Genomic DNA, 21,223 nt, shown 5'->3' on the forward strand with positions numbered 1-21,223 from the left:
AAAAAAATTAACAAAATTAAAAAGACGGAGAGATAAAATTTGTTTTAATTTTGTTTTAGATTTATAATTAACACTTAAATATTGCGTATTTCCTCCTTTTGCCTTAATTACATTTCGAAGCGCTTCGGCATACACGCTTGAACAAAAGTAAGGTGCCGGTTTCGCAAAATTCTCAAAGTCAATAAACGGTCATTCAGTGGTTCTGTTACTCTAGGGTGTCCAGTACCGGGCCGTCTATGGTAGGACCCAGTTTCTCGAAAACGTCTGACGGCGTCTCGCAGTTTTTCGTAGGGAACTAAACCTCATGGAAAGTGCATTATCAATAAGTGCCGCACCGAGGTGTTGGTTGAGATAAAAAAGTCAGCGTCACGAGCGGGATTTGAACCCACGACCTTCGGCTATATGCATCACTGTTCTACGACGAGCTATCGTGCCTTCGATCCACTCGGACAGCAAATCTCATCTCAACCTACAACCGCTCAAATTTTCCCTCTTTTTGCCATTTTCATTTTTTTTTTCAGTTTTATCTCAACGAAGACCTTACATAAAAAGAATATTTAATTGAAATAAGTAACTTGGTCAATTGACCTCTAAAAAATTACAATCAAAGTTTTAATAATAAATTTCGCCCAATTTTTTAATCTAATGTTTAGATTGTTTAAATTTTTCTACTGTACATAAAGTATTAAATAATTCATTTTTATGTTTTAGAAAATATATTTTATATGGATTTCCATCCATTCATACATTTTGGAACCAGTCAATGAAACAACGTGTAACGTGTAAGTGTTTGAATGTTTTGATAGCGGTTGGTTTATACAGGCTCCGCACATTAACATTGTCGTTATTGCATCTAGCTTAGTTATGTTAAATAAAATTATATGCTTCGTATTGCGTGTAATGATGACGGCCGTCTGAATGGTAGTGATTACGCGCAGCGATGTGTGAGAAGTTCCATATGATAAAATGTGATAATTGATCAATACTTGTCTTTTATACATTTGAAGGCTACTTATTAGACGTTAATTATTTAATTATACGTTACTGTGCCCACGGCATCATTCAATAGATAGGAAATGTCATGAAGGTCGTTGTCACTTTTTCCGATCAGGTACGTCTCGCGGTGTGAAATATCGAGGGACTTATAAATGATGTATTTATATTCAATAGAAATGCTAAAATTCCGTAAAACAAACTTATATAAGGTGAAGCGTTAGAATTTATTTTAACAGAACAATTACAATTGGAACATTTTTTAGTAGAAAATATGGTGGCCTTGTTTAGGTAACTCGTACTGCTCGTACTGTTGGTACTTTCCAGTGGTGTAGTGCGGGGACTCGACGACGTGCTCTTCGAACGGGACGTGTTGAACGAAGTGTTGATAGACCGGAGCGAATGTGTGATGGACGGGTTCAAACACGACGGGAGCAGCGTGGTACACCGACTGAAGTTTAGGTACGGGTATCGCGTACTGAGCAGGCGTCTGGTGGACGCCGTACTTCGCTTTGGCATGAGCGGCGAAATGGACGGCTTTGGCGTGCTTCACCTCGGGCGTGTCATCGACGGTACCTATAAATGTTAACCATTATAAAAACACTATTACAGACAGTTGTATTTTTCTTTTTAAATACCATCGTGCTTGAGTGGGGCCGGTGGTCCATGGTACTTGTGATCGGAAACTACTTCGTGTTCGAAGGTCTGATATGGAGAACGTCTGCCCCTATGGAGAACTTTATGGTATGCAGTGTAGTGTTGGGCCTTGGCGTGTTCTACCTCAGGAGTGTCAGCCAAAAATACATGAACCGGGTAATGAGATCTGCAACATACATCAAATAGTACATCACTTTCAAAAATAATTCAGGTCTTGGTTGTTATGTAACAACTAAACTAGTTTCTTGTGTATACCTGAAGTAATTGAACATACAAATACGTGTAACAAATACTTATATCTAAATGTACTTCTGCGAGAATTTGTTATGCACCCAACACTCCCAAGAACCACATGAAGTTTAAAGATCTTAGGATAAAAGTCTTAAAAATCTTAATAAATCAATATTTTATTTTTAAATATTCTTCTGAATATCTACAATGAATGTTCCAGGATTTAAGAGGCCATTTCATGTTTTATGAAAAAATTCTTCCAACGAACACTACAAACTACTTACTATTTCATATTATTTGTAATAAAATAATTTTGGATTTAAATATATTCATTACAAAAAAAAATCGAATTTATTCAACAAAAACACCTAACTTAGTGCCTCATCGTGAGGTGCGGATTTTTTTTAAAGAATCCCTTTTATAAGGCAACATCGCAGGTCCCGTCAAATGCGATAAAATCTGACTGATGACTACCTATTAATAAATTTCGAGCGATCAATCACGCCCTTCATGCTTTCATACAGCATAACTGTCTATAAAAAAGCAAAGTTTGAAATATGGATGGTATAATCTCAAAGAGAATGTTTATCCTCTTGCTTATTACGGTATTGATAATTAAACATTGATTTACTGAGGTAATTACATTCAGACCAGCTTCGAATTTGCTAATCAGCGAAAAAAAAATTGTTTATGCTGATGTTAACAATTTTCCGCATTTTGACATAATTGAACACATTACACATTTTTGGCGTCGATGGCAGCAGCTAAGGCGATGAAATGGCGCTCATCACTGTAAGGTAAAAGTGTCGGGTTCGAAACCAGCGGCCCTGTATTCGAACCCGACATATTTAAAAATAGACTTTTTTTTCTCAAAAACACCCGAGATTTGATATGACCAGTTTGGTGAATAACCATGTAGTCGATTGTAAATAAAATATACTTTTTCCTAGCGTTTTTACTATTCAGTTTTATCCCTTTTTCTGTTTGCAGGCATAGTTTAGTTAATCATTATTGTTTACACACCCTTAACACTGAACGAACTTAAAGTTGAAGTCGAAGTTAGTGTTTTTATTGTTGATGAGGAAAGTAAACCCGTTCATTCCGTGGTAAAAATCTTTTATTTATTCTGTACGTTTCAAGCTAATTGGCCAATCCTTACAGGCTCAATAGTCTTCTCAAATTATAGTTTCCCTACAGAAGACGGTTTGAAATCAACTGTAAACTATAGGCATGGCTAGACGAAGTAAATATTGGTGGAAATAATTTTTATTATTTACCATAATTTCTATGTACATTTCCAAGGTTATTTACTTCCCAGATTAAAATTGTGCACTGACCTATCGGGTCTGCTCACCTATGGGCTAATAAGCCAAAAATTACAGAATAATTCAAACAATTTTATGTCACGTAACTCTTGGTTTTCCTTTCTCCACAACCAATTTGAGTTAGACAACCGTGGAATTAAAACAATATAATATAATCTTTTGTGTTACAACTGAACAGTTTTTGTCTTTCTGAGAACCCTGTTGTATGATAAGCAATAATATTATTTTAGTAATTTTCAGATATAATGAAAAAACTATTTTCAAATTGATTTCAAGCTGAAATTAAAGTCTTCTTAGGTAAGGCCAGGCTTTCCTCCGGACATGCAATAACAGATAATTAACTGAAATTGTTTCATATACGAAATTATAGTTTCGGTGATAAAACTTTATTAACTAAACCCTATCTGCATTATATGAAGGTAAGCCCTCGGTTAATAAGTTTACATTATGGTGCGAACAATTGGTATGTTTAATCATATTTAAAACTGGGAACTTCAAATTGTTAAGTTGTATTATTTATCCAGATGTCTAAATTTAAATTTGACAGTTTTAGAGCACTCACTTGATAGCGGCATGAGCGGCAAAATGCGCTGCTTTGGCGTGTTTCACCTCAGGCGTCTCGGCGACAGTTCCGTCGTGGTTGAGCGGGGCAGGTGGTCCGTGGTATCTGTAATCGAGCTGTGGTGCGTAGTGGGCGTAGGACAAGGGTGAGTGGTAAGACACCTCCTCGTAGTGGTTGTTCATCGGGGTGTGGCTGTAATGAAGTCTGTTCAACGCTTTGGCGTGTTCGGCGAAATGGTACACTTTGGCATGTTTCACTTCAGGGGTTTCTTCGACCGTGCCGTCGTGGTTTAGAGGAGCGGGTGGACCGTGGTACCTGGGTTCGACGTGACCAAAGTCGTACGGTTTTTGAACCAAGTTTTCCTCCCTAAATCATATAATCTCTACTTAAAACAAAGACTACTACTTATTAATAATAATTAGTATAATTTTTCATTAATATTAAGTTATAAATAAATATTAATAGTAATATATATTAATATTCAGATCTATTCTGACTTTATCCCTCCTTCTTTAGAAAGTATTTTATAGACTCCTTCCTTTACCAACTCATAAACTCTCGTCGACCTCACTATAGTTTAAAGCCACTTTAGTTCAAATACTCTATCCACTCTTTTAACACTCTGTTTCCCAATTACCAATATCTTCCTCGTCATAAAACTTCCAAATTTGAGAGGTTCTTCCTAGCTCGAGCCACAAATCTCTGGAATTGTTTTCTTTTGCCAATCCGCAAAGCTACCTGCTTTACCTGTTTTAAGTCCCATCTGTACCAACACCTCACATCCCTCCAAACAGAGACAACATAGTTCATAATACAATTAATTAAGATTTTCAGTTGAGATAAAAAAGTCAATGGCACGAGCGGGATTCGAACCCACGACCTTCGGCTTGATACGCCGCTGTTCTACCACTTGAGCTATCGTGACCTCGATCCACTCGGACACTAACTTCCCATCTCAACCCCACCCTCGAATTTTCCCTCCTTTTTGCCATTTTTCAAATGTCGTGAAATCTATTTGATTCTCGGCGAGAAATGAAATGGCCACGGAGAGCTTTAGTGAAGTATACTTCATTTTAAACTTATTAAATTCACTGAAATTCGCTTATTGAAAAATGGCAAAAAGGAGGGCAATTCAAAAGGTGTGTTTGAGATGGGAAGTTAGTATCCGAGTGGATCGAGGTCACGACAGTTCAAGCGGTAGTGCAACGGCGTATCAAGCCGAAGGTCTTGGGTTCGAATCCGGCTCGTGCCATTGACTTTTTTATCCAAACTGAAAACCTTAATTAATTGTAAGATATTACTTGGTCAAGCGGACCACGAAACTAGTGAATTTAATAGTTCATAATATTATTATTTATTTTAAATTACTTCTCCACCTCTCAAAAATCACACCTGTTGCATATATTAAGTTAGAAACTGTTAGAATACATACAGATCTTAAAATATTTTAAAAAATGTTAAATTGGTTGTTGGTTTTTCTGAAGATGTCCGATTTCTCTCTACCCAAACGTAGTTTTATTAGACTAGAAAAGCTAAGTTTCGAAAATTATACAATGCTTTGCAATTGGGTTGATGAAATTAGAACACGACTTGCAATTATTGGTGCTCTATAAAAAATTGGATTATTCAATAATGAAAGATAATTATAACAATTACCTAGAATCATATAAAAACAATTTATTATGTAAAAATATTGAATTTAAAATAAATAGCCGCTTCAATATGACTCATAGAAAAATTAGCCCTCCTACATGGAATGAACCATACATAAACGCTATTGTTCATATCAATAAATTGCGAGTATTTGCTGAATTCAGACTTGCAAATAAACTATCGTGTGAAATATATTTAAACAGGAGATTGTACTTATTTACTTTTGAACAGCCTTGCAAATTTGCCCTTTAGAAGAACCTGATCACCTAGCACATCTTTTGATCTGCCCATTCCTTGTTTCAGAACAAAATATATTAAAAATTACATTTCCATAATTTTTTGTAACAATTCTCCATTCGTAAACCTACTCACTATATCTGATACAAGTGAACTAAACGAACTGTATATATTTATATATATATTTGTGGTAAATATGTTCTAAAATATAGGAAAAATTTTTATTATCTTGTTGAATCGTTTATTTTCTTTATTAGATCTAAAAAATGTTTATTAAGATTCGTTTCAATTAATTAAACTTTATGTAAGGTATTGGTTGAAATGAAAAAGTTAGTATCACGAGCGGGATTCGAACCAACGATATTCGGCTTGATACGCCGCTGCTCACCACTTGAGCTATCGTGACCTCGATCCACTCGGACACCAACTCCCCATCTCAACTGACCTTTCGAATTTTCCCTCCTTTATGCCATTTTCCAAATGTCGTGTAATCTATTTGATTCTCGGCGAGAAATGAAATGGCCACGGAGAGCTTTAATGAAGTATATTTCATTTTAAACTTATTAAATTCACTGAAATTCACTTATTGAAAAAAAAAATTATCTCAACTAAAAACCTTAATTAAATTTAATATATTAATTGGTCAAGCGGACCACGAAATTAGAGAATTTAATGATTTAAAATGAAGTATACTTCACTAAAGCTCTAAAAATGTCAAAAATTGGAGGATTGGAAAACTCTAGGTCGAAAAACATCACACAAATGTTATTATTATTATATATTACTTTAATTTATATTACTTTGTATGCACTAAATTCAAAACTTCGTAAATTCGCTGCCACGTCCAATGCAAGCGGTGATCAACGCAAGAGGAGGAAATATTTCGCACTGAATTGAATATTTTCTTCATTATTTCTATTCAACATAGTTTTACTCGGTTTAGTTTTGTATGTAAGTTTTTTTTTCATTTAGCTCTATTATATATAAGGTATATAAAGGTTGTAGGTAGACATGGGGAGTTGTTGTCCGAGTGGATCGAATTCACGAGAGCTCATGTGGTAGAGCAGCGGCGTATTTAGCCGAAGGTACGAATCCCGCTCGTCACTCTTGCTTTTTCATTTCAACCAATACATTACATAAAGATTAATTAATTGGAAGAAGTTATTTAGTCAATCGGGCCACGAAATATAATGGAATTAATATTAGTAGTATTGTACGTTGCCATGATAAGTTCGTTTTATTTTCTTTACAATATATCTAAATTTACATTATTATTTATTATTAATGTATGTTATAGTGTGTAATGTCAGAATAAATTTGTCTTATTTTCAATATCATGTCTAAAAATGGTTTTTTTTTTACTGGGGCTTCCGACATCTAGGTCATTTCAGCCCCAAACTAAGTTTATATTATATTTACCCTTTCAGACACTACATTCATACAAATAAATACATTCATACACATAAATACATCCATACAATACACTCATTCCGATTGGTCGGTGGAGTACTTGATTCCTCACCGACCCTATACTCAAACTAATCTAGATTGGGGTCGATGGAGTACTTTTATAAATATTCCGCCATCGACCCCGAACACACACTCTCACGCTCTCAACGTTCGAGGGGTGATGATGACGTTATATTTCACCCTCACCCCTCGCCATTCACGCTAATAAATACATGCACTCAGACATTTTGTTATTATTGGTCGATTATATTGGATCTAATGCCAGGACAAATATTTTTTTTTAATGATATCTATAAATTTTAATTATTAGTAATGTTACGATTTGTAGGCAATGACAGGATAAATTTGTTTTTATTTTCTTTCCAAAATAATGTATATAACATGCATATTACTATTATTACTATTGTATATTATTGTATGTAATGAAGGCCAAAAATAAATAAAATAAAAAATATTAGATGCTTTGGCTATATAAGAAAACTTGTTACCTTTTTTCTCCACTTTCAAATTTACAGGAGTCATATGTTCGCAAAAGACAGATAATTCTTTATTATTACTACTTTTCCCTAAATTCGTAAAATTGTTTTTTAAATTTTGTATTATGTGATTTAATTCAACTTATTTTACTTGTGTTAACATCAAATCTTCATTAGTTCGAATACCAAATTTGTAACAAATTGCTGGGAATTTTTGTGTTATTCCTAGGAGATTCTAGTCCCAGAATAAAGTTCTCTCTCACTCACTCTCTCTCTATCTCTCTCTCCCTCTCGCTCACTCTCTCTCTCTCTCTCTCTCTCTCTCTCGATCAAGTATGATGCATATGTCAGATTATATATTATATATATATATATATATAATATATATAGTTATGCATCGTACTTGATTGATTATGATGACTGTTAGGATCACAAAATAAATATAATTTGTAAACAAAATTTGGGTTTAAAGCTTCTTTTAATTAAGGAATATGTCAGTTATATTGTGTATTAAAATAATAAATAATGCTTATAAATAGAACTATTGTCAATTTTCCATATACTTTCCTGTTGCAAAATAGCTCGGTGTTAGGTAATAAAACAAGTATTATATTTATTTAGTGAATTTAAGTGAAGCATAAATCTCGGTGAGACGTAAAGTTTGGACGTAATCCTAATAAAAAAGTGCACGTTATAATAACAATAATCTTTTTGCGTAACGTTTTTACCTATGTAGGAATTTAATGCTTTTACGTAAATGTTACCGTAGAGCATGCACCTTTCCTTGTGAGGACTGGTCTATTTTCAAAGGTGTTATTAATTGGGAAAAAAAAACATAGAATTTTAGAACAAACATCCAATCAGACAGTATAACAAACGATTGAGGTTGTTATTAAAAAAAACAGCATTTTCAACTCGGAAGGGGGAAAATGGTTCGAACGGCCGACTTCGAACGATTTGCATTTCCTGTAGGAATACAACAAATAAAAGGTGTAATTTCACCGGTGGAAAATCCTCGGCTCTAATTTGTGTAATCGTGCCGGGCGGATTTGTCGCAATACTGCCGTGACAAACGACCACAATCGGCTTTCCCTCGAGTACTCAGCCCATGCTGTTATGGCTTTGCTCACACGTCTTCCTAATTTCCGAGAGCAGAAGGGTACATAAATAATTTGACCCGGTCTAGAGGTAATGGCTCAGACAGGGCAAGATCGATAAGTTTGAGCCGTTAAAATTAAATCAACTTTGTAATACCATAAGCAGATTTAACATATTTTAAAAACAATATCAAATATTTATTATAAAATGCCGTGATAATATCCAAAAATATACAAAAAGAATAGTGTTATTACTACAACGCTACCCTATCAATACTGAGAAGCAAAACAGTGGCCATCTTTAACATTCTCAATTATCTTTTAGACAATCCTCCATTAATTATCTTTCAACAATATTTGGTCTAAAATTTCCCATCTAAATAAATAAATCTAAATTAAACACAGATAAAATCTCCCACTTATTTTTACAATTGGATTTTGTAAATAAATATTTGAATTGTCTATCTCGTCTTTGGTTTTTCTTGTTCTTTTTACCTATTTATGATTGGTCAATTGACCAAGTTTCTTCTTTGAATTATTTATTCTTTTTATGTAAGGTTTTGGTTGAGTTAACAAAGTCAGTATCACGAGCGGGATTCGAACCCACGATATTCGGCTAAATACGCCGCTGCTCTACCACCTTTTTTATCTATCTGGGGACCGCGGTAGCCGAGTGGTTAGCATGAGAGCCTCTCACGCCGCGGTCGTGGGTTCGATTCCCACCGTCGCCTTTTTTCCCGATAACCCCCAATTTGAACACACAAGAATTCGTACTATGGCTAATATGCAAGATCATAAGGCCAATAAAAAAAAAAAAAACCTTTTTTACCTCAACCAACAAAACCTTAAAAAGAATAATTAATTGAAAGAAGTAACTTGGTCAATTGACCACTAAAAAAACCACTCATACCACAACTTCCTATCACATTACCCTTCCTCACTAAATACGTAGATGATTATTGACAGCAGTTCCCACAGATCAAATTCAAAATACATTAGATACATTTAATAGCTTTCACCCACGCCTACAATTTACATGAAATCGAAAACAAACAAAAAATACCATTTTTACATACACTCGTAATAAAACAACCAGATGGCACATTAATCACAGATTGGTATTAAAAACCAAGAAATACAGATCGCTACCTCAATCGTGAGATGCGGTCTGGTGTGATAGGTTTCAGAAAACATTTTCTTTATCGTGCCAACGTTTCGATCTTTATTGAGATCATCTTCAGGGCCTGGGATTTACAAACATTGTTTACATTTAACAAATACATTTAGGATGTGGAAAAGTGAATTTATACAATGCAAAATATATTTTTTATATTCAATCAAAGTATTTCTACTCACTCAAAGTGTTTGTCTTCTGTGTAATTGTGCCATTCTTGCATGTCGGGTTGAGAGTGCCAGTGAGAATTTGCTGTTTTATGTTTATATACGTTGGATTTTGAAGGAAAGGGTGGGGAAGGAAGTCGGTATAGAAAAAACTACTAGAATAATTAAAACTACATTAGATACATTTAATAGCTTTCACCCACGCCTAAAATTTAAACATGAAATCGAAAACAACAAAAAAAAACCATTTTTAGATACTCTCGTAATAAAACTACCAGATGGCACATTAATCACAGATTGGTATCAAAAACCAAGAAACACAGATCGCTACCTCAACTTTACATCTCACCATCCTCTTCATACAATAATAAACACGGCCAAAGGGTTACTTCACAGAATGATTACCCTGAGCCATGAATCATTTCACCACAAGAACATAAAGATATACAAACAGATCCTCCATAACAATCTCTACCCTAAACACATAATTAACAGAATAATCAACAACTACAACTCAACACTAACACCATCCACTATTACTAATAATACTACATTAAGTCTATCAAATACAAACAAACCAGCATACATTTCCATGCCATTTATTCAAGGCCTATCACATAAATTAAACACATTTCTCTCGTCCGATAACTTCAAAATAGCTTTCAAAAATTATAAAACAATTCAAACACTTTTTTCCAAAATTAAAGATCCCACACCAATAACAAATAAATCTGACGTAATCTACAAGATCAACTGTTTAAACTGTCCGGCAACTTACATCGGTCTTACATCCCAATATCTGGACAAGAGAGTAAAGCAACATATCTATGATTGCAAAAAACCTAAGCAAAATCCTACAGCACTCGCTACCCACCATTTTGAACACCAACACAATTTCGACTTCAAAAATCCAAAAATATTACATACAGAACAAAACAAATATAAACGTAATTTCTTAGAAATGGTTTATATCAACAGAGATAAACACAGCATCAATTACAGAACAGATACATGTAAACTCAGTCGCAGCTACGCCAATATCATTAATCACATTCAATACAGATAACATACCTATATCATCACATTACATTCCACACATTACATTCAAATATTTTTCACATAGTCTAATTTCCCAACAATTCAGCTTTCCTTTTCCTATTTATCCCTTTCTATATAATCCTGAAAGGATAATCTGGCCGAACCATTACCAACACATTTTTTCCCTTCCTCAACCTACATCACACCAGACCGCATCTCACGATTTCTAAATTTGAAAAAATGGCTACTAAAACATAAATGGATTAATATGTAATTAGTAAAAGAAATATCACTTCAGTAACAGCTCCCCACATCATAAGTCGCTGGGAATCCAGTCCCGATTACACGACATTTTTGAAAATCGCAAAACAGGGGAAAAAATCGAACGGTTGTAGGTTGAGAGGGAGAGTTGGTGTCCGAGAGGATCAAAATCACTATAGCTCGAACTATAACACTTGAGCTATCGTGACTGCGGCGTATTTAGCCGAACGCTGACTTTTTTTATCTCAACCTTCTTTCTAACGTTCCGGTGGTTTGATTTTTGTTTAAATTCTACCATTTTTAAGTTTCAAATTTGTTTGACTGTTGGTTTTAAATGATACCGATTCGGTTAGAATCAAAGCAACGCTGGAAGATGGAAGAAGTCAAGCGTATGTGGCCAGGGTGTTTAACATTCCAAGAAAAACTGACTGATGGGTCTTCCGTCGCTATTGGAGATACTGGAGGTTACTTAAGGAGGCATGGATCAGGTCACATCTCGGAGAGATAACCGTTTTATTTTTTCCACATTATACCGCTATTGAGATCGACGAACGATTTCAAAAAGGCAAAAATTTTAATGTCAGTTTACGCTCCGTAAGGCGAAGACTTTTAAAAGCTAGATTACGTACGAAAAAGTTTGCACTGGTCCAGAACCTCTGACAAGGCACCTTTACTCCTGGTAAAACCTGAACAATCTACTAGAAATTGATGTTTGTTCACATTTTGTGATGAGTACGGGAGTTTTGAAATTAGAACTTCCTTTCTCATAAACCTGTATTTACACAAAACTAAAAGTTCAACTAATTTCGAGATCAAAGTACTTGTCCAAGCACTAGGTATACTTGGAACATTAAAGAATAACACACCATTCTACGATAAAGGAAACGTATTGCAAAATTATTAGATCAGCCAATTTATCCAGTCTCCTGAACACTCAAATCCATAAAATTTTGCCATAATCCACAAACCAAGCGTAATAAAATGAAAACAGATAAATTTTCAAAGTTGTAAGTTAAAAATATATGAAAGTTACTGCATAAGACTTAAACGAACAACCTGGTATTCATTATTTTAATGGAATGTTTATCATTGTAGGCTTCTGCGATTCTTTTATGGAAAAATTGTAATCATCGGCGCACATAAACCAAGTCATTTTCCTTCATAAATTCCTATGGTGATGCAGGTAAAAAAATTGAACTTAGAATATTAATAACACAACGTAAATTTTGACTGCTGTGGAGAATCAATTAATGAAATTGTAATAAATTAAAATAAAGTTAGAATTGAATAATAATTATTCAGAAATCGTGAGATGCGGCCTGGTGTGATGTGGGTTTCAGAAAAACATTTTCTTTATCGTGTCAACGTTTCGAACTTTATTGAGATCATCTTCATTCTGCCATTTTTGCGTGCTGCCCTCTCAACACGATAAGCAAGAATGGACAATTACGCAGAGAACAAACACTTTGAGCCCTGAATATGATCCCAATAAAGATCGAAACGTTGGCACGACAAAGAAAATGTTTTTCTGACACCCCACATCACACCAGACCGCATCTCACGATTTCTGAATAATCATCGACTTACTGTCACTAATCACCACACATTGAATAATAAGTTTATTTTCGATTTACACCGTATATCAAGTTTACGTGCAGTGAGTGGGATGATGAAAACTTGTCTGCTTACTATCACATACTTGTTGCCCATCTTTGCTGCTTTCACCAAATTCGGTGGTTGAGTTTTGTGTTGTTGTTAGCATTTCTTTTTCACATCTTACACTTACGTGCAGTGACTTTGGACAAGCCTGCTGACTTTAAAGACCGTTAAAAGCTTTCTATAAAAAATATTTGTCTAAATATCGTTATGTTCTTAAAAATGTTATATGTTATTGAAAAATAAGCCTACAGTAATTATTTAAGTTTGTTGTGTTTATTGTTCGCGTAGAATGTGGGTTGTTAGTATTTCCAGAGTCTAAGGCATTATTCTGCAGCCTAAGGTAATATCAGACAATTCAATTTTCAAACCGTGGCGTCTAAAAAAAAAGCTTCAAAGGACGGACTTGTAATTAATTTTAAACAGCGGATTCCATCAGCTCACTGGTAATTCCTTGTTGCTCAACAGAAAATTTTGGCCTCGACCTGCTCACTAATTCGGGTCCTTAAACATTTCCTCGGCGTTCAGCCGGATCGGATTATCTTTGAGAGATAAAGCTCGTTGCATTCTTTTAACTGTATTGTTTCGTTTTTGATTACTATCATAGATTCTGGCTTGTCTGCAATTGTGACATCGCAATGACCGTTTCGTAATGACACGACGTTGTTTTTTTGTCGTTTTATAAACGTAAAAATAAAATTAATTAAGGTTTTTAGTTGAGATAAAAAAGGCAATGGCACGAGCGGGATTCGAACCCACGATCTTCGGCTTGATACGCGGTTGAGATGGGAAGTTGGTGTCCGAGTGGATCGAGGTCACGATAGCTCAACTGGTAGAGCAGCGGCGTATCAAGCCGAAGATCGTGGGTTCGAATCCCGCTCGTGCCATTGACTTTTTTATCTCAACTAAAAACCTTAATTAATTGTAATATATTAATTGGTCAAGCGGACCACGAAATTAGTGAATGTAAAAATAAAATTTTATTATTTACCATTTGGCCTCTTCGTAATGTTCATCTCCGTAATGGGGAGCGTATACAACGGCTCCGCCGGCTTTTTCAAGTTCTGCAAGGTGCTTGTGCTTCAGAAGTGCCACTTCGTGGGTGTCAGCGACAGTTCCGTCGTGATTCAGAGGAGCAGGGATGAAATACTGTGAAGCACTTGCCAGCGAAAGCGCACAGAGAAGAACCTGTAAAAACAAAAATATGATCAACTTTAACAATAATCGCTTAGAATAATATTAAAAAACACAAAACGTGAGTATTGAAATTACACAACTAATTCGTTGTAATTAAGTTCGTTATGCATGATACATTGAGCAGATAATGGCTAGTATGTCGCAACATATCCGACGACTAACGAAATTGGACCAGAGAACTATTTCAATGAGTTAGCATTAGATAGAAATGTATTTTTAGACTTCATTTTACAAAAAAATAATTATAATTTTTTCTAATATCAGATACTAAGAACCACAGTGTTCAACAGAATATAAACTTTATTGCATAAAACCTAAAATGACGATGGTTTTATTTAGTAAACGTTATTGAAAAAATTCCTTTTTTCCCATATATTTTTCCGCTACACATACCTTTTTCGTGGCCATTTGCGAATACAGATTGGCTTATGGTAGGGATAGGGTTATGATAGAGCAGATTACGATTAGGGATTGTTAGGGGGTAGTAACTGGTTAAATTAGGTTAAATTAGAAATAAAGGTATGGTATGTTAAAGTTATGGTTATGGTTAGGTTGTTGTACATACATGTTCCGAAGTTTATCCGTGGAGCCAAGAAAATATGCCAATTCAAAGTTCTTATGGAATCGACTTTCTTGATATTTTTATTTGTTTGGTTTTTCTAGTATGACTTTTGTGCTTAGGAACTAAACTGATCACACGTTTCGATGTCTGATTTACTATTATTCGTTACTAACCAATATAACTTTTTTTTCTTTTTTTAAATAATTATTTGACAATGTTAAAATAATTGTTCGAACTGACAAGATATGGTTCAAATTTGAAAGTCTGACATAGTCAGTTTAACTAACAGTAAAAAGTTGTAAAATCTGTATCGTTGTTATAATGTCGAGTATCTCTTAGAATAAAGCGGATGATCATTTACAAAAATATATTTAAAAAAGTTTATTATGCATAAACTTCATTAATTGTCTTTGTACATAGAGATCATTATGCAAAAATGTGCATAAATTTCTATTTTAATTCCATATTATATACTATCAATTAATTAATCTTTATGTAAGGTCTTGGTTGAGATAAAAAAAGTCGGTGTCACGAGCGGGATTCGAACCCACGACCTTCGGCTATATACGCCGCTCGGACACTGACTTTTTTATCTCAGCCAATACCTTACATAAAGATTACTTAATTGAAAGATGTTATTTGGTCAATCGGACCAAGAAATCTAATGAATTATATACTATATTAATTTAAACATTATTATTTCGAAATCTACTACAATAAAAGTTTTTATGTGTTTTAAAAAATTGCGCTATAAAATATTTTATTTGTAAATGGACAATAAAGTAAAAGTAAAGCAATTACATTCTGTTTTACAGGAGGGACTGTAACCCCGTTGGGTATCGCGGGTCAGAACCACTTTACAGTAACTTTTACATATTATTACCAATTAAAATGTCTTAAGATTCAAACTCAGAACCGACTAACGGACTCCATTAACTTTACGCAATATTTAGTTTTTTAAAGGTTAAATTTAAAAATTAAGTTACACGACAATTTGAGTTACAGTATCTGGATAATCCTTAGTATCAAGGGAACCTGGGTTAAATACACATTTTACATATTCTTAAAATATATGGATTACCCTAATAATCCAAATTAAAATAAGGTACCGAGTTAACGAGATTTATTGAAAAATAAATAAACAAACCATAGTTTTTGGAAGGGTGCCTATTATGGTATAATGTTATCAAAGATGGAACACCGAGTAGGTGTAGGGGTAAAGGAGCTGAATTCCTAGAAAAACTACTTGGACTGGTTTAAGCTACCAGGCTGGTTTAAGCTAAGGCCCATGCTATCCAATTAGGTACTCAGGAATTAATAAAAAAGAAAATGCAAGGTGCATAGAAATAGATACTTTCAGAAATTAGGCAGCTGCAAAGTTGATATATTTTTATCTCCAAACTAGTCTGGGAGCGCCTATGTTTCCTAAAGGCTCTAGGAAAATACAAAATTGTAACATTGACGTTCTAGGTATGAATGTATAGACGGTATAAGCTAGAATAGTCAAAAAAGGAAAAATATAGATGGTTAAGTCGGAGTCATTTGTGAAGTGGTGACCGTTTGTTGTTTCTTTTAATGTCAATTTTTTTTTTTTTAGCTAACAACCGGTAAATATTACTGAAAATCCATTGGGTGTTGTTAAAATTTTAATAGTCAGGGGCGTTGCGGGAACTTTCAACACACAGTCTATGAGACAATAGACAGCAACCTTATAGGTGTGAATTAGAGTTTGTAGAACTATCGTTTTCAACTAATGAGGAAGAAACAACCCTCTCACCCCATCTAGGCACAAATGAGAGTGTGGTAAAGTTGTAGCCGGAAAAAAGTCTTGATAAAGAAAAACCCAAGTACTGGATTCAAACTGTAAAAAATGAACCCATTTGTCTCAGAGGCGAAATTTCAGATTAATTAGCCTCTACATTGGCCACTGCTCTGTAAACTACCACTTATAAAAGATGGTCAAAGCATAGAAGCATATCTAGGAGATACCAGAAGCATATGCAAATATCCAGATATCTTTGTGAATGTGAAGTCCTAATACATTATAGCCATTTTGCTAAGGCGATTCCAACTCCACCGGGGATAGTTTTATGGGAAAACGCACCTTGCAAGGTACGGCCTTAATCATACGTGTACCACCTACACAGGGTAAGAAGTGGAGAAATGGTTGGAAATCCGCGGAGAAAAAAAATGGTTTGTAGTTTTTATTAGATCCGTCAAGTATAACGAATCATACAACGTTTTCAAACAAACATTGAATATACACAAGAAACTGTCCTGATTATATTTATATATTAATATTTGGCTTTAGAATTTATGCGGTTTTCGGTTCAAAAATTAAACTATACAAAAAAAAAGCAAAAAAAAAAACTATACAGCTTGAAAAATAAGGTGGAATTTTAAATTTTATTGCTATGTTGAGATTTTAATTACATTTTGAAGTTAATAAATTAATTTAAACAGTATTAATGGTAATTTTAACCTATGATGTTTTTATGTTAAAGAAAAAGCTAATACATCAACTATTGTATTAGCTGAAACTAAATTGAACGGTAAAGAAATATTTTGCAAAAATTGAAAAAAAAAATATCCAAGAAACTGTAAATATTCATATATAGTCAAATAGTCATATATTTATATACATTAAGAATGTATAGTTATAATAAATTCTGCATATATTTTCTCTGGTTGAAAATGTATAAAGGTGATATTGGTTGACGATCATGAATTTTAAGATGGTATTCTAAAATTGCTTCTTCGAATATCGAAGTACTCGTATTTTTACATAAAAACATATCTTATCATACATATCAATAAAACTTTGTTTTAATATTACAATTTGTAAATATTAATTAAAATTCATTGTTGAAAACCGTCTCCTTACAAATTGCTCATGTAAAGAAAAATGTCAGTGTCAATTATTGTATTTGTAGATGGGACGAAAATTGACTTGAAAGTTGGAATTTTTTTACAGTACACAAAATAATGTTAAAAGAGAGACGTTTTTAAACAAATATTGAAAATGCCCAAAACAGTGTATACAGTTCAGATTTATTCATATTGTATGAATATTGTTTTGAATTTAACCTATGTGTTTTTATAATATGAATATCAAATGAACACGTTTTGAAGGAATTTATTTGTACAAGGACCATTATTAGTTTTGTCGATCGAAACAAGGAGGTTTCCAAAGTAAAAAAATTGTTCTCTATCTAACTGGAACAATTCCACCCCTGTGAAAAAAAACCCAGGAAAAGAGGAACTTCGGGGCTTTTTTATCTCAGTACGAAACTTTTCATATTAAAAGCGAGCTAAACTTCACTTTGTGAATACAACATTAAAACGGCCTACTGGGGGTATGTTGCGTTTAAGGGGGGTTGGTTTTTAATTATACTCATTAATACTTACGAGCCGTTTCATGTTTAGCTCTCCGGGTGTACAAACGAAATGCGAACTGACGTCCAAGTGAGCCGACTTGGCTTTTATAAGGATGAAGAAATGGAAAACTCCCTACCAAGACAACGCTCTTTTGCGTAACCCTCCGCATCCTTTGGCCAAGCAAACCGAAACGCCGAGCCTTTTACTCAGCGAGGAAAAGGCGTATTCTACTGTACCGCTCAACAAGACCAATAAAAAAACCCTTTGTATATACTATAATATGTATATACTTTATTGACGTAAACCAATGAGAAAGAGGATCATAAAATACACACCAAAAATATGTACGATTTCCAACATAAATTACGTTAAACAGCAGATAAAAAACATGTATTCCATAACGAATCAACAAAGCTGGCGTCCTTTCTAACCTTAAATACCTATATTATCCCAAACATCAACATAATTATACAAAGATATTGTACAAAATAAAAAAATAATTAAATTAAATTATTTATGGATACAATTAATATTAAATAAAGACTATCCAACCAGTTATAAACACATGAAACAATTTTCTTTTCTATCGTTAACTTAATTTTTTGTACAGTTATTGTAAATAGGTAGATGGGTGCTTATGTATTTACAAAGGACACTAAATTAAAACATTGTAAATTGCAAATAAATAAACATTCAATTGCATTGTTTTTCCAAATTAGCACACCTAAATACATCTCTGAACTGACAGAATTTTAAAAAAATCACATCATTTTTTGTGTATTTTACAGGGTAGATTCAACATTAAAAATGGAACCAAAAGATCCTTATTAACTATGGTCCGAATCTCAATAGTTTCGGAGTTATTTCACTTTTTCTGATTTTTTAAGTTTTCACGACCTTGCTTCAAATAAATAATGATAACTCCCAAAATAAAATGTTTGGACAAATCCGTTCATACCACTGAAAACTACCTTAAATTTCCAATGAGATATGATCAATACTAAACTCGTAAATGTTCGTGAAATAAGTGTTTAGCAGCGAGAACTAAGAAATTTTTTTTTCAAAGATGAAAAACATACTATGGTGATTAGTAAGTTATTTCCAAACCTAGAGAACAGCAATTTTCAGAAAACTGACTCCATTCAATATCCTTTTAGTGGTGCAATTTTTTTTTTAATTACCTTTTTGAAAGATGAAGAAATCGTTGAAAGAAAAGAAAAAACCGTGGTTGAAGGATTGGTAAGGTGGAACGGTTAATAATAATAAATTATTAAAAACTTAAGGCAATTTTGAATGAATTTATCAAACGTTTTTTTTTTTCATTTTGATTAGAAATTTAAAAATTTTAAATTCGACCCTCCGCAATGCATTTACAACGCGCTGCCTCGCATTAAATCCGCAAAACAGTACATAAAATGTATATCAGCGTATGCGTATATATGATGTATTCTTCATTAGCCAAGGTAGCACATTGTTAACAAGATGATCTATGTGATCATAGATAACTTAAAACGTTATGTATCTTAAAACTTTTATTCCGGAGAATAATAATATAAATAATTCCTTAATAAAAGTTGCAGCCGTGTTGATAAATAAATAAACACTTGCACTATTTCGGCTTCGAACCCAAATTAAAAAAAAAAAGTTTAATAAATTCATTCAAAATTACCTTAGGTTTTTTAATTTTCCACCTTACCAGCCACGATTTTATCCTTTCCTCCATAAATTTTTTCATCTTTGAAAACAGAAATTAAAAAATGAATTACACCACTTAAAAGGATATAAAATGGAGTACGTTTTCTGAAATTTGCCGGTCTCTAGGTTTGGAAATAGTAGTTAAGAATCACCATAGTAAGATTTTCAACATTGAAAAAAAAAATCAAAGTTCTCGCTACTAAATGGCTGATTTCACGATGGTTTACAAGTTTAGTATCAATCACGTCTTATTGGCAATTTAATGTAGTTTTCAGTGGTATCAACGGATTTTTCCAAAACTGTTTAATTTTGGAGATATCATTGCTTATTTGAATCAACGTTGTGAAATCTTAAAAAATCAGAAAAAGTGAAACAATTCCGAAACTGTTGAGATTCGGACCATAGTTAATTAAGTTTTTTGGGTTTCATTTTGAATGTAAAACCTACGGGCAAAATTTGTAACACGAGTAGCCGACCACCCTGGATTTATTAAAGAATCCAAATAAATTTGTATCTCGAGTTTCTATAAAATAAATGGATAGATAAATGTTTTTATTCCTTTGTCAACAATATATAATAAATTCACTAATTTCGTGGTCCGCTTGACCAATTAATATATTAAAATTAATTAAGGTTTTTAGTTGAGATAAAAAAGTCAACACGACTCGCAAGACTGGCACAATTACACAGAAGACAAACAATTTGAGTGAGTAGAAATACTTTGATTGAATATACAAAATATATTTTGCATTGTATAAATTCACTTTTCCACATCCTAAATGTATTTGTTAAATGTAAACAATGTTTGTAAATCCCAGTCCCTGAAGATGATTTCAATAACGAAAAGTTGGCACGATAAAAAAAATGTTTTTCTGAAATCTACATCACACCAGACCGCATCTCACGATTTCTGAACAATTATCGATTAACGGTCACTAATCACCACACATTTCATTTTATGTTTTTTGCATTATAATTATATTCCGACGTTCTTTAAAAAAATATATTAATCGTTTTTATTATTTCTTAGAAAATTTTTGCGCGATAGAAACGCCAACGCAATTTTAACAAGTAATCCATTGTAAATTGCAAATAAATAAACATCTATTTGCTTTGTTTTTTTACTTAAAATACATAAATACATCGCTGAACTGACAAGTACTCTGAAAAAAGATTCACTTCGTTTTTTGTGTATTAAATGCATTAAAGAATCAAAATAAATTTGCTTGGCGAGTTTCTATTAAACAGATAGATGGATAGATAATTGTCTTTATAGATTTTTTTCAAATAATATATAATACAAATCATATACCCTGATTACTTGAAAATGTTAAGTTGAAAAACTTTTATAATTTGAATGGACCAATTCAACTTAGACGCTAAAAGAATATGAA

General features: G+C 33.3%; 1 protein-coding gene across 1 annotated transcript; it reads right to left on the reverse strand.

Moving 5' to 3' along the window:
- Nucleotides 1–881: 881 nt before the first annotated feature.
- LOC106666874 (extensin-3-like) lies at nucleotides 882–18,206 on the reverse strand. Its single transcript, XM_014394380.2, has 5 exons — nucleotides 18,165–18,206; nucleotides 13,989–14,185; nucleotides 3,769–4,134; nucleotides 1,632–1,816; nucleotides 882–1,569 (listed from the first exon to the last, which is right to left on the reverse strand). The coding sequence occupies exons 1-5, from the start codon at nucleotides 18,174–18,176 to the stop codon at nucleotides 1,256–1,258; spliced, it is 1,074 nt and encodes a 357-aa protein (XP_014249866.1). The 5' UTR covers nucleotides 18,177–18,206; the 3' UTR covers nucleotides 882–1,255.
- Between the last annotated feature and the right edge of the window lie 3,017 nt (nucleotides 18,207–21,223).

This window comes from Cimex lectularius, unplaced genomic scaffold, assembly GCF_000648675.2.
Source record: "Cimex lectularius strain Harlan isolate CLEC.00 unplaced genomic scaffold, Clec_2.1 scaffold319, whole genome shotgun sequence".
Taxonomy (NCBI): domain Eukaryota; kingdom Metazoa; phylum Arthropoda; class Insecta; order Hemiptera; family Cimicidae; genus Cimex; species Cimex lectularius.

Bases quoted from the DNA above. Each gene is read 5' to 3' on its own strand.
- LOC106666874 (XM_014394380.2), bottom strand. The intron at 1,817-3,768 runs GTGAGTGCTCTA...TGTATGTTGCAG, and splicing joins GCCGCTCATGCCGCTATCAA to ATCTCATTACCCGGTTCATG. The intron at 1,570-1,631 runs GTATTTAAAAAG...TAACATTTATAG, and splicing joins GGCCCCACTCAAGCACGATG to GTACCGTCGATGACACGCCC.